The sequence below is a fragment of the Phaethon aethereus genome (genome assembly GCF_964289735.1).
Source record: "Phaethon aethereus genome assembly, chromosome: 30".
Classification (NCBI taxonomy): domain Eukaryota; kingdom Metazoa; phylum Chordata; class Aves; order Phaethontiformes; family Phaethontidae; genus Phaethon; species Phaethon aethereus.
This window is the reverse complement of record NC_138606.1, coordinates 481,135-494,082: the sequence shown is the minus strand read 5'-3', so window position 1 is coordinate 494,082 and position 12,948 is coordinate 481,135. Positions and strand designations below refer to the sequence as shown.

General features: G+C 50.2%; 1 protein-coding gene across 1 annotated transcript; it reads right to left on the bottom strand.

The window, feature by feature from the left end:
- Positions 1 to 10,656: 10,656 nt before the first annotated feature.
- Positions 10,657 to 12,083, bottom strand: LOC309414654 (olfactory receptor 14A16-like; the record flags this gene model as incomplete). The annotated part of the gene is made up of 1 exon (XM_082012012.1): positions 10,657 to 12,083. The coding sequence occupies one exon, from the start codon at positions 12,081 to 12,083 to the stop codon at positions 11,100 to 11,102; it is 984 nt and encodes a 327-aa protein (XP_081868138.1). The 3' UTR covers positions 10,657 to 11,099.
- Between the last annotated feature and the right edge of the window lie 865 nt (positions 12,084 to 12,948).

Below are 12,948 nucleotides of genomic sequence, written 5' to 3'. Positions count from 1 at the left end.
GGGGACCCAGGCTGGAGCAGCCTGTTCCTGAAGGACGGCACCTGTCGGGGACCCGGGCTGGAGCAGCCTGTTCCTGAAGGATGGCACCCATGGGGGGACCCAGGCTGGAGCACCTCATGAAGAACTGCAGCCCGTGGGAAGGAGTTACATTCGAGAACTTCCTGGAAAACTGTTTCCCGTGGGAGGGCCCCCATGGTGGAGCAGGGGAGGAACGTGAGGAGTCCTCTCACTGAGGAGGAAGGTACGGCAGAAACTGCAGGTGATGAACTGACCACAGCCCCTATTCCCCATCCCCTGTGCCTCTGGGGCAGGAGGAGGGAGAGAAATTGGGAGCAAAGTTGAGCCCAGGAAGAAGGGAGTGTCGGGGGAAGGTGTTTTAAGATTTGGTCTTATTTCTCATTATCCTTCTCTGATTTTGATTGGCAATAAATTAAACTAATTTCCCCAAGTTGCATCTGTTTTTCCCGTGACGATAACTGCTGAATGATGTCTCCCTGTTCTTATCTCAACCTATATGCTTCTTGCTATATTTTTCTCTCCCCTGTCCAGCTGAGGAGGGGGAGTGATAGAGCGGCTTTGGTGGGCACCTGGAATTTAGTCAAGATCAAATCCACCACAGACTCTTTAACACTCCAAGAAACTTTGGAGTTTGCATCTGACTGACTTCTTGAGAGGTCTCTTCAGCTTTGTTTCAGTGCCTAAGTTTCATGGACTCGAGACCAAAGCCACCAGAGGGGTCATTAAAATGCCTTGGGCTGTGCTTCTGCTGCTGAGCTGGGCCAGGCTCCTGGGATGGAGGGAGCTCATGGCAAGCAGGCAGAGCTGCAGAGAGACAGCTCTGCCCAGGAGCAGCTCCTCTGCAGAGCCTAGGAGATGTGACATACCACGGGTTACTCAGCCTCAGAGCCACCTTTACAATTGCCTTTGCCTACCTGTCATCACCGCCTCTAGTTTTCTGCTCTAACAAGCCCTTAGGGAGGCTTTGTTGGTAACGGCTCTCTGTGGGACCCATCAACACTCCTGGAAACTGTAGTGCTTGCTTCTAACATTGACTTCTTCAGCGGTTTGTTCAGGCTTCTCTCAGTGTCTTAGTTCATGGTCTCAGCATCAAATACACCATGGGGCTCATTAAAATGCAAAAAGCCATGTCTCTTCTCCTTATTTTCTTCAAGTCTTCAAGACATACACAACTAATTGGGGAGGTCTCCAGGGTGTATGTGAAGTAGAAGATTTAAAATATTTCAATGAGTACATAATAAAGGTAATAAAGGAGTATTTTTGAGTTTTAATAGTTTGTTTGTTGGGTTTTTTTAAATCTACGAAGAAGCAATAGCAGCATTCTCCAATCCATATTGATGCAAGGGGTCTCCTAATGAAGGCAGGATGGGTAGGAACAGCTTCTCATTGAGGTCAGGCACTGCACGGACAACCTTCCTCCTCATGTCCCCAGCCCTGCCATTTGTCTCAGGGGCCGCCTGGGACTTGCACCACTTCTTACCTCAGACTTCTCCACTGGAGGTTACAGCTGCTTTGCACCAACTCCCACCTGCCTGCCTTAGAGACCTGGTGGCGCACAGGCACAGCAGGGCTTCTCTTAATTCAAACAAACAGAAGGAAAGTACAGTAAAGTTTCATAAACAATAAGCCACACTCCTCAACTTTTTGCAAAGTCCAAGATGCCTCCAGTGAGCTTCACCATCCACAGGGGATAGGCTCACTGAAAATGGTTTGGAGAGACAGATCAGAAAGAATAGATACAACCACAACGAAGGAGCTGGCTGAAGAGATAATTAGACTGCTGAAAGACAAGGATAGGCTTATAACTCCCTGAAGCTCAAAGCAGCACCTGGGCAGTTGAGAGGGATCTAACTGAGCAAGGAATAAGAGGAGAGGGGAAAATGAGAGCAATGGCAAGGGCGATGGTCCAGTTAGTCTGTGGAAAATATGCCTTTAGACCTGGACATTTTATTGGGATAGGTGGAAAGATTCAGGAGATTAAACATTCAGGATAACGTTCATAATCCTGGCAATGCAATTACAGGGAAAGAGCACTATTCCTTCTCCTGCAATTAACACACTTCCTGGAAATTCCCATTTTTGATGCATGGGAAAACATTGCCATTTTATTAAAAGCATTCAATCAGTTAATGAAAAGGTGCTCATGTGTTTTTTAAAAGTTGCAAGCAGTTCTTCCCCTTTCCAGGCAGAGTTCTGTTTTCTGGCCATGGACATCAAGGGCCACTTGTAGAGGCTGTGGTATGTCTGAGGAGTTTCTCCATGACTGGCCACTGTCACATAGGACAGGAGGCCTCCTGAAGCAGACCAGAGCCCCTCGGGAGCTGCTGATAGAGGCTAGGCAGAAGGTCCCAGGACACCTGCACTGGAACCAGGCTTCTGTGTCCTTGTAGCTGAAGACATATGTGTCCCTACCGCAGTTATGGAAATTCTTTGCTCTTTCAAAGTAGAACTTTTTAAAAAATGTTCATGAAACCCCCCAAAGACTGGTAGATCAAAACACTGTTATAAGAGTCACTTCCTAGTTCAAACGGAATCCACTGTATAGCCTTAGGCCGCAAGCTGTCATCTTCCACCTAGTTACTGGTGAATTTATACTAAATTCTTACTCAGTTACATGAGGGGAGACCCCAAAACTTGTGTAAATTAGAAAGATAGGATAGCCACATCCGTCAGAAGAAGTTGCCTCCTGGAGAAAAGAAAAAGAACGTCTCACCTGGAGACAGTGAAAGGATCCAATGAGGAACAAGGAGACCCCAGACCCATATACCGTCTCATGAGCAGAGGGGAACTTAGATTGTGAGGGTGTAATTGCCCAGAGATTCTTTTGTTTGGGGTCCCTCTCCAGAGGCACCCAGCTCGAGCTGTTCTTCACCACTGTACCACCTAATAAATTATTCTGGCACACGTCATGTTGGAGATTCTGCTTTGGGAAACCTCAGGTCGAGCAAGAGGGAAGAGGAAGCACCCGCGAGTGAGCATGTGTGTGTGAGGAGTCGAAAGGGACACCCATTGGCTCGCTGGAGTTGCCCACTCTGAAGGGACTCCGGTCTCAGCAGTTAAAGTCTCAGGTGGTGTGTGTGTGACTCTTCGATGGGTGTGTGAATGCTCGGGCAGTGGCTTCTCCCTTAACAGCAGAACACAGCTAATCTAGGAGGAAATAAACACAAAGAATTAAAAAAAAAACAAACCTGAAAATTGTATTAAAACATTTTCTTTGCCTTAGACCATTCCTCATTTCTTCTTTGTTTAATTTTTACTGACTTTTCTGAACATTTCTATCATAATCAAGCCTGCACCATAAAAAAAGATACTGGTTTTGTGTGTCCAGATTTGCACTCATTTCAACACATCTGTATCACAGTGTCTGCTTAAAGGGGTCTCTAGATCATCTATGAACGCTCCCTTTTCATTACCTCCAGGGTAAATGAAGAGTGACTCCTTTTTAGGTGAAGAAAAGGAGAAGACTGGTCTGCCCCAACAGCAGACAGCTCAGTGCAGATGTCAGTGTCAAATCAAGTTTTCTAGACTTCCCTTTCTAGTCAACGGAGAGAAGGAAGGTGTCTCAAATGAGGTGACTGGAGATACTTTTCCTGGTGACTAGCTAATGCTCCAGAAAGGTTTCCATAGGTCCTGTGTCATGTTTCCAAGCACCCTGTGGGTACTTCATCTTTCCCAGGGCATCTCAGAGAGCAACAGCTAATGGGTGTGGGCAAAGGAATTAATCAAATTAATTTTCTCTTTCACTTTCACAGGGACTGGGATGTGACTGACCAGCCTGTAGTTCCCCGGATGCTTAAAAATGGGTGCAATGTTTGTCTTTTTTCCATCACCAGGGAACACCCTGCTTGCCCTGGCATTTCACTGATGATTGAAAGCCGCCTTGCAATGGCACCAGCCATCTCCCCCAGCACCTTTGGGCATATTCCCCTCTGGTCCCATGGACCTGCATGTGCCCAACTGGCATAAGTGACCCCCAAAGAAACATCTTCTCTGCCACAGGTACAGCCTTGCTAGCACAGATGTTGGTAGGAGACTCGAGGACCTGGGAGGTCTGGGGGCAGATCCTACCAGGAGGAAACAATGGGGGAAAAGCAATGAGTTCCTCAGCCTTTTCCATGTCTTTGTCCCTACATGTTGTGCCCCACTGAACCACGAGACTATTTTCTTCATCTGACTCCTTGTGCTGCCAGTGAACTTACAGAAGGCCTTCTGGTTGCTATTCCACATACCTAACTAGTTCAAGCCCCATCTGAGCTTTGGCTTTTCTGCCTCCACCCCTGTACACCCAGGCCATGTGTCTATCTTCCTCTGGGACAGCCAAGAGCCGCTCTGTCACTCCACCTCCTCAGCTGGACAGGGGAGAGAAAAGATAACAAAATGTCCTGGTTTCAGCCAGGAGAGAGTTAATTTTTTTCATAGAAGTTATTGTGAGGCTATGTTTTGGTTTTGGAATGAGAAACTGTTGATAATGTGCTGACGTTTTGGGTTGTTGCTAAGTAGTCAAGGACAGTCCATCTTCTCGTGCTGGCCTGCTAGCGAGAAGGCTGGGGGTGCACGGGGAGGTGGGAGGGGACACAGCCAGGACAGCTGACCCAGGCTGGCCAAAGGGATATTCCATACCATATGACGTCATGGTCAGTATATAAAGCTGGGGGAAGAAGAAGGAAGGGGGGGGGACATTCGGAGTTAGGCCATTTGTCTTCCCAAGTCACCATTACAAGTGACAGAGCCCTGGGGATGGCTGAACCCCCACCTGCCCATGGGGAGCAGTGAATGAATTCTTTGTGTGGCTCTGCTTGCGTGTGCAGCTTTTGCTTTACCTGTGAAATTGCCTTTATCTCAAACCGTGAGTTTTGTCACTTCTACTCTTCTGATTCTCTCCCCGTCCCACCGTGGGGGAGTGAGTGAGTGGCTGCGTGGGGCTTAGTTGCTGGCTGGGGCTAAACCATGACACAAAAGGGCTCGTGGGTCAAGATAAGGACAGAGAGATTACTCAGCAATTACTGTCATGGGCAAAACAGACTTGGCTGGAGAAAATTAATTTCATTTATTGCCAATCAGATTAGTGTAGGATAATGAGAAAATAAAAATAAATCTTAAAACACCTTCCCCCCACCCCTCCCTTCTTCCTGGGCTTAACTTTACTCCCAAATTCTCTTCCTCCTTCTCCATCTAAGGAGTGCAGGGGGATGGGAAGGGGGGGCTGTGGTCAGTTCATCACATGTTGTTTCTACTGTTCCTTCCTCCACGGAGGGAGGACTCCTCACACTCTTCCCCTGTCCAGCATGGGGTCCATCCCACAGGACTTCCATGAACTCCCTCGATGAACTTCTCCAATGTGAGTCCTTCCCACAGAGGGGCTACAGATCTTCAAAACCTGCTCCAGTGTGGGTCCTTTACATGGGATGCTGTCCTTCAGGAACAGGCTGCTCCAGCGTCGGTCCCCTGCAAGGTCACAAATCCTGCCAGCAAACCTGCTCCAGCCTGAGCTCCTCTCTTCATGGATCCACAGGTCCTGCTGGGAGACTGCTCCAGTGCGGGCTGCCCATGGGGTCACGGCCTCCTTCGGGCATCCCCCTGCTCCAACATGGAGCTCCATGGGCTGCAGGGGCACAGTCTGCCTTGCCGCTGTCTTCACCATGGGCTGCAGGGGAACCGCTGCTCCGGCACCTGGAGCACCTCCTGCCCCTCCTTCTTCACTGACCTCGGTGTCTGCAAAGCTGTTGCTCTCACATATTCTCACTCCTCTCTCCCGCTCCAGTTGCACAGTTTTTTCCCTGCTTCTTAAATATGTTATCACAGATGCGCTGCCATGGTTGATGATGGGCTAAACCTTGGGCAGCAGCAGGTCCGTCTCAGAGCTCGCTGGCCTTGGCTCTATCAGACAGAGGGGAAGTTTGTAGCAGCTTCTCACAGAAGACACCCTTTTACTGTAACCGCCCTACCAAAACCTTGCCATACAAACCAAATACACAACTCTTTATCCACAAGTTCCCTGTTCATCCCTACCAGCTAGGCCTTGCTTAACTCTCAGAGTGTCAAATCTTGTGTTTCCGAGCTTTCATGTTATTTCCTGTGAAGACCCAAGAGGAATCCATGGATCTTGGCTCTCCAGCATCCTGCCAAACAGCTCTTGAACAAGCTGAATTCTGCTCTCCTGCAGTCCAAGGCTGTGATTCTGCTGTTTGTCTTTTTTTTCTGCCTTGGTCACGACAGCCATGGCTGCCCTCAGCATTGACATCCTCATCCATTTTGGCCTTGTTTGTGAGTAAGAGAGCCCAGCCCTAGTCAGTCATCAACTGCCTGTGTCAAAAAAGAGACAGGCAAGGCAGGCGAAAGGAACCTCTCCCTGTGCTGGCTCTGAGGACATCTGTGTTAGGGCCACCTGACCAGCTGAAGCAGGCAGGAGGGCAGGCCATGCTCATGGACATGCTGCTCATCCCTATCTCCTCTGGAGCAGACCTGACAGGAAGCAGCATGTGGCCACTTGCCTAGTCCTCCCTTGAGTCCTATGTTCTGCCCCTGATGCCCGGACACAACATGGTTTGTTTTGGCTGCTCAGCCTTCCCAAAAGGAGCTTGTGATGTATTATTACTAGACAGAAGGTTTTGAATAGTGTGCTGAAAAGAGTTCATAGTGTGTGCACTAAGGTGGGTGTTGGTCTCTTCTCCCAAGTAACTAGCGATAGGACAAGAGGAAGTCACCTCAAGTTGTGCCAGGGGAGGTTTAGACTGGATATTAAGAAAAATTTCTTTACTAAGAGAGAGGTCAAGCATTGCAGCAGGCTTCCCAGGTAAGTGGTGGAGTCACCATCACTGGAGGTGTTCAAAGAACATGTAGACGTGGCACTTTGGGACATGGCTTAGTGGGCACATGGTCATGTTGAGTTGATGGTTGGACTGGATGATCTTAAAGGTCTTTTCCAACCTTAATGACTCTATGATTCTATGAAGATAGAGTCGGGTGGGTGTGTGCAACTGCAGAGCCTTCTGGGACAACACTGGAGTACTGCAGAGGTAATTGATCCTTCCTTGGTTTTACCCATCATTTCAGGAGGTTACCTTGGTCCAAAATAGGCACAGAGCCAGACCTGGGAATTCAGCTTGGATGTGGTTCACCTGGAAAGAAGAGCCCAGGAGAGAGCTAATACCCAGGCTGTGATGGGGGCTGATCAAGTTCCTGGAGGCCAAGACAAGGAAGGAATCAAGTGATTTTAAAGTGCTGTGAGGATAAATTACACTGGACGAGGGTCAAGAACCCTGTCAGCTCTAAGAGGAGCCTGTACAAGAAGAGTGGAAAGACACCCAAACAGATATTGTCTAAAACAAGGGGAGAAAAATCTCTGGTGGAGTCCCTGTGATATGGGAATGCACCAGAAAGAGAAACTCCTTGCTGTTCACAAACCACAGGAATGCACTGAATCATCACAGGTGACATTCAGCTTCCCTGATGCCCAAAACGTATGAGTAGGAGCTTCAGGGTCCAGACCATGGCCCTTGAGGTGGTTAAAGCAGGATGCAATGAGCTTCAGGGGCAATGTGGAGCTGTCTGAGGCAGTGCCTCCCAGGCTCCCCTTGCAGTCAATGGAGTGGAGATGTTCACCTGGTTGGTCTTTGCTGGTCACATAAAACACAGAATGATTCTTGCCCCATAATCATCTGCTCTCTCATCTGCTGATCAGATATCGTACAAGAAATTTGAGGATGATAAGATCACTTAGCTTCAGAGTAGACCTTGGGAGATCTATAGAAAAACACTGCTCAGAACAGGGTCAGGTATACTGTCAGACCTGCTTGCTCAGGGCTTGGTCCATCTGGGTCTTAAAAGCCTGCCAGGATGAAGAACTTCACAGCTTCTCATGGTGACCGATGTTTGTTCCAAGGCTTGGGTAGCTTCATGGTGAAAAAAGTCAGGCCCCCCTTGCTGTGAGATGCCCCTCAGCCATCCCTTCTCCAGGCTGAAGCAGCCCAACTTCATCAGCCTTTCCTCACAGGGAAAATGATCCAGCCCCCTGATCATCTTCAGGGCTCTTCGCTAAACCCACTCCAGCTTGTCAACACCTTTGCAGTACTGGGGTTCCCAAAACTGGACATGGTGTTCTGGATGTGGTCTGACAAGTGCCACAGAGAAGGGGAGAGCCCCCGCCCTCCATCTCCTGGCTGCGCCCCTGGTCGCACAGCCCAGGGCACTGCTGGCCTCCCTTGCTGCCAGGGCATGCGGCTGCCTCCTGTCCAGCTCCCTGCCCACCAAGACCTTTCCCACAGAGCTGCTCCCCAGCTGGGCAGCCCCCAGCCTGTGCCATTGCCAGAGTGAGTCCCCTGCAGGGGCAGAAACCAGCACTTGTGCCTGTGGGGTTTCCTGAGGTTCCTGTCAATACCTGCTCTCCTCCTCCTTGAGCCCCTTCACTGAGTGGACACCTTGAGAGACCTTTTCAGCAAAGTCTAGGGCAAAAAAGGCGTTGAATGCCTCAGCCTCATCTGTGTTTGCTGTTAGGACCCACCCCATCATTCAGCAGCATGTTCCTTGTTCAGCCTTTTTCTGAAAACACAGTGACTGAAGCTCTTCATTTTGCTCTTGATGATGCTTGCAGCCCCCAGGCGTCAGCTCCAGCTGAGCCTTGGATTTCCTAAAACACATGCCTGCATGCTCAGGTTGTATTTCTAACTGCCTCTTTCATAGCCTGTCCTTGCTTCCACCTCCTGATCATTGTGTTGTGGCTCCCATCTGTGACCCATCCCTGCACCAGCACAGCTCCCCTGCCCAACACATGCCCCCAGAGCCCCCATCATCAGACACTGCACAGGACAGGGTGTGTTTGGGGTGGGGAAACTTCCTCTACCACAAGTCCCCATGCCAGACCTCAGTGTCCGTCCTCACCAGCCCTCCTTCTTTTGCAGCCAACCAGTGCCCAGCCCCAGCTATGTCCCACACAAGGGCTGGCAGGCAGTCCTGCTCTGGGCAAGCTCTGGGCAAGACAAGAGGCTAGTGCAGGGCTGGCTGTGTCCGCAGCACATGCACCAAGAGCAACAGCAAGCAGAAGATGGCTGCAGAGCAAAGGCACCAATAACCAGGTGACTGACCAGTGCTGGAAATGGCCGATAGGAGAGGCTGGGGGGTAATGAATGCCCTTGAGTACCTTCTCAGTCTGTCCATGCCACCAAGGGTACAGACCAGCCTCCCTCTCTCCTGCATCTGCATGTCTTCACTCCCTTCAAGGAGACTAGGCTCTTCACCACACAAGCATTGGAACATGTCCTCGCCCTGCATGGTCAAACGTCTAAGCAAACATTGGTGTTGTCCTCTCCTGGGCACTTTTCAGCTCAGCCCCTCCCCACCTCTTCCCACCTCCCCTGCCTGCTCCCCAGCCCATCCCAGAAAAGCATCCCAGTCTGGGCTGGCCCCACAACAGTGCCCACCACAGCTCTGGGCACTCACCCCACAGCCACAGCTCCTCTGAAGGGCACAGCAGCAGCTGTGGGTAGAGAGGGGTCTGAGCCCCCGCTCCTCTCAGCTCCAGGGCTGTAGGCTCACCATGGCATGAAGAAATGGAGGTTAATGAAACTGTATGACTACTGGTGTCAAGTCTCAGAGATCCCCACCACAGACTGACCATACCCCCTCAGTGTCAGCCCTCTCCACAGGCCAGCACAAGAGTCCTGGCCAAGGGGACAGGGCAGCCTGCACCGAGTGGAGGCCTGCAGAAAGAGGGTTCCCTTTCTCATTGATTCCTCCCTTCAGGCACAGAAATGTTCCCTTGCTCTTCTCCAGAGTTGTCCCTGCTCTGCAGAGAGCCTTCCCCGAGGTGAGCGCGTCTGTGTTGACCTGACCAGCCATTCTTTGTTCTTCCCCATGCTCCCTGCAGGGCCCCAAGCTGGTGGTGTGGCTCTGCAGAGCGAGGGAGCTGTAGTGCCCTGGGGCCATGGAGTGACCCTGCACTGGCCATGCTGGTCCGGGTGGGGAACAGACCAAGCCAGATGGGGTCAACTGCTGCTGAGCCCCTTTCCATCTTCCTTGATAGCTCAGTGGTAGGACCATGGAGTGTCTCTAATAGCAGAAAGGGCAGAAGAAGGCAGCACTAGATCCACCCCACAGGATTTCCATGGTGGTGTGATGAACCACTCACTAGTTTTATGTGTAGTCTTATGTCCTTAGCCTTATGCTATGAGGCTGAGGGGAGACCTTATCACTCTTTACAACTACCTGAAAGGGGGTTGTGGCGACATGGGTGTTGGTCTCTTCTCCCAAGTAACTAGTGACAGGATGAGAGGAAATGGCCTCAAGTTGCGCCGAGCGGTGAGGTTAGATTGGATATTAGGAAATAATTCGTTACTGAGAGAGCGGTCAGGCATTGGAACAGGCTGCCCAGGGAGGTGGTGGAGTCGCCATCTCTGGAAGTATTCAAAAAACGTGTGGACGTGGTGCTTCAGGGTATGGTTTAAGGGTCATGGCGGTGTTGGGTTAATGGTTGGATTTGATGGTCTTAGAGGTCTTTTCCAACCTTAATGATTCTGTGATTCTGTCTCTTTGCCTTTTGTCTACAAACAGCCTCTCCTGGCATTGCAGAGCCCTCATTAGCCTATGGTCTCCTCAGGTTCACCTTTTCCTCTAAGAGACTCCTCCTTGGATTGTCACTCATTTTATGCGGTGCCACTCGCTGCCCACCTCCGACTCACACGCTGTCCCTGGAGATCCCCTGACTTCTCCTGGCAGCTCTCGATTCCTCTCCAGGATGGTATCTGCCATCGGCACCACTACAGGTGGGACAGTGCCAGGCAAGTAAATCAAAGACCATTTGCTCTCTGAGTGGACATGTGCAACCAAGAAGGGTGCTCTAGGTCCCTGACAGTTCCCCCCCGGGATGCTAGGCTGAGAAAGATGGGCACTGAGACAAATAGTTTCCCACAATAAATTATCTATTGAATTTATCTAAACAGGGAGCCTGGATCCATATGTACAAGCAGTATTTGGGTGAAGAAAAAGCAGGTTGGAGGCCAAGAATAAAAATATCACATATATAAAACAAAACAAAACAAAAACCCCATAAACCACAAAGGAAAAATAAAGACACATATGAAGAAAAGTTAGTGCTGGCTTTTCCTGAAATACAGTGGGAGCCCTAGTGGGATAATGGGCACCTTATTGATAGGAAGTAGATCAGATTGAAATAGTTTCCGCAGGACATCTATGATTTCCTTGTTCTTCATGCTGTAGATAAGGGGGTTCACTGCTGGAGGCACCACTGAGTACAGAATTGATACCACCACATCCAGAGGTAGGGAGGAGATGGAGTGGGGCTTCAGGTGAGCAAATATGCCAGTGCTGACAAACAGGGAGACCACGGCCAGGTGAGGGAGACACGTGGAAAAGGCTTTGTGCCGTCCCTGCTCAGAGCGGATCCTCAACACAACCCTGAAGATCTGCACATAGGACACCACAATGAAAACAAAAGACACAAAAGCTACAGAGGAACCTAATATAAGAAGCCAAATTTCCCCGAGGTTGGAGTCTGAGCAGGAGAGTTTGAGAATCTGGGGAAGTTCACAGAAGAACTGGTCCACAGCATTGCCCTGGAAGAGCGATATTGAAAATGTGTTGGCTGTGTGCAGCACACCACTTAGAAACCCACTGCCCCAGGCAGCTGCTGCCATGTGGGCACAAGCTCTGCTGCCCAGGAGGGTCCCGTAGTGCAGGGGCTTGCAGATGGCAATGTAGCGGTCATAGGCCATGATGGTGAGAAGAGCACACTCTGCTCCAAGGAAGAAGAGAAGCAGAAAGACCTGTGCAGCACATCCCAAGTAGGAGATGTCCCTGGTGTCCCAGAGGGAACTGGCCATGGCTTTGGGGACAGTGGTGGAGATGGAGCCCAGGTCGAGGAGGGAGAGGTTGAGGAGGAAGAAGTACATGGGGGTGTGGAGGCGGTGGTCGCAGGCTATGGTGGTGATGATGAGGCCGTTGCCCAGGAGGGCAGCCAGGTAGATGCCCAGGAAGAGCCAGAAGAACTGCAGCTCCCACCTGTCTGGAAATGGCAGGAGGAGGAACTCACTGATGGAGCTGCTGTTACACATTTGCTATTTCTTGGCATGGGGACCTGTTCAGACAAGGAAAGGACAGGGGAAAGTTAGGACAGACTCCTCTGAGCAGAGACACTGCATTTTTTCATAGAAATATCCCCCAGCTGAAAACCATTTCCTTTCTCTGTTTTGTGCTGGCTGAGTGTGTTGTGAGGAGCTGAGGAGTCAGCTTTGCTGCAGTGGGTACATGGAGCTGGTTTGTGAGAGCTCGGTTATTCACAGACGATGTCAGATGTAATCTACTTTAAAGGAAAAGTTTAATATCTGCATTCATAGCTCGTAAGAATGTGGGCTGCAGATGAGAGGCTTAGCATGTCCTTATAATAGTTTTGTCTGTGTTTTTAGTTTTCCACAATCACATCTGGGGAGTGTTCTGTTAAGGGGTAGAAATAATACTCATTTTTTGACTGAAATTGTGAAGAGTCTTGACAGGACAGGAAAAAGGGCTCAACTCTTTGGAGCTTAGTACAGTCAGGAGAGCTGTAGTGTCCATTACTCTGTTACCCAGCTGCCCTGTGCATTCGCTTGTGGTGCCTTGAAGATGACTTCACACACAAATTTGTCTTTAAACCCCGCCTCCCCCACCCCCCAACTAGGCTCTGATGAGAGCAGGGGAGTCTGTTTCAAAGGGCAGATCTGCAAATTCTTCTCTTTCCCAGCCCAGAGGTGGTGGTGTGATCAAGAGAGAAGGACACAACCCCTCACAGAGAGAAGCAAAGGACTCTGATGGGAGAGTACTGACCTCCAAGGGAAAGCTCAGTGCTCCCTAGGATCCTACGGGAGGGCTCTGCCCAGCAGGACAGGCAAAGTAGACAGTCAGATGTCCTAAAGATGGGATGTCCTAAAGGGAGAGTCATTG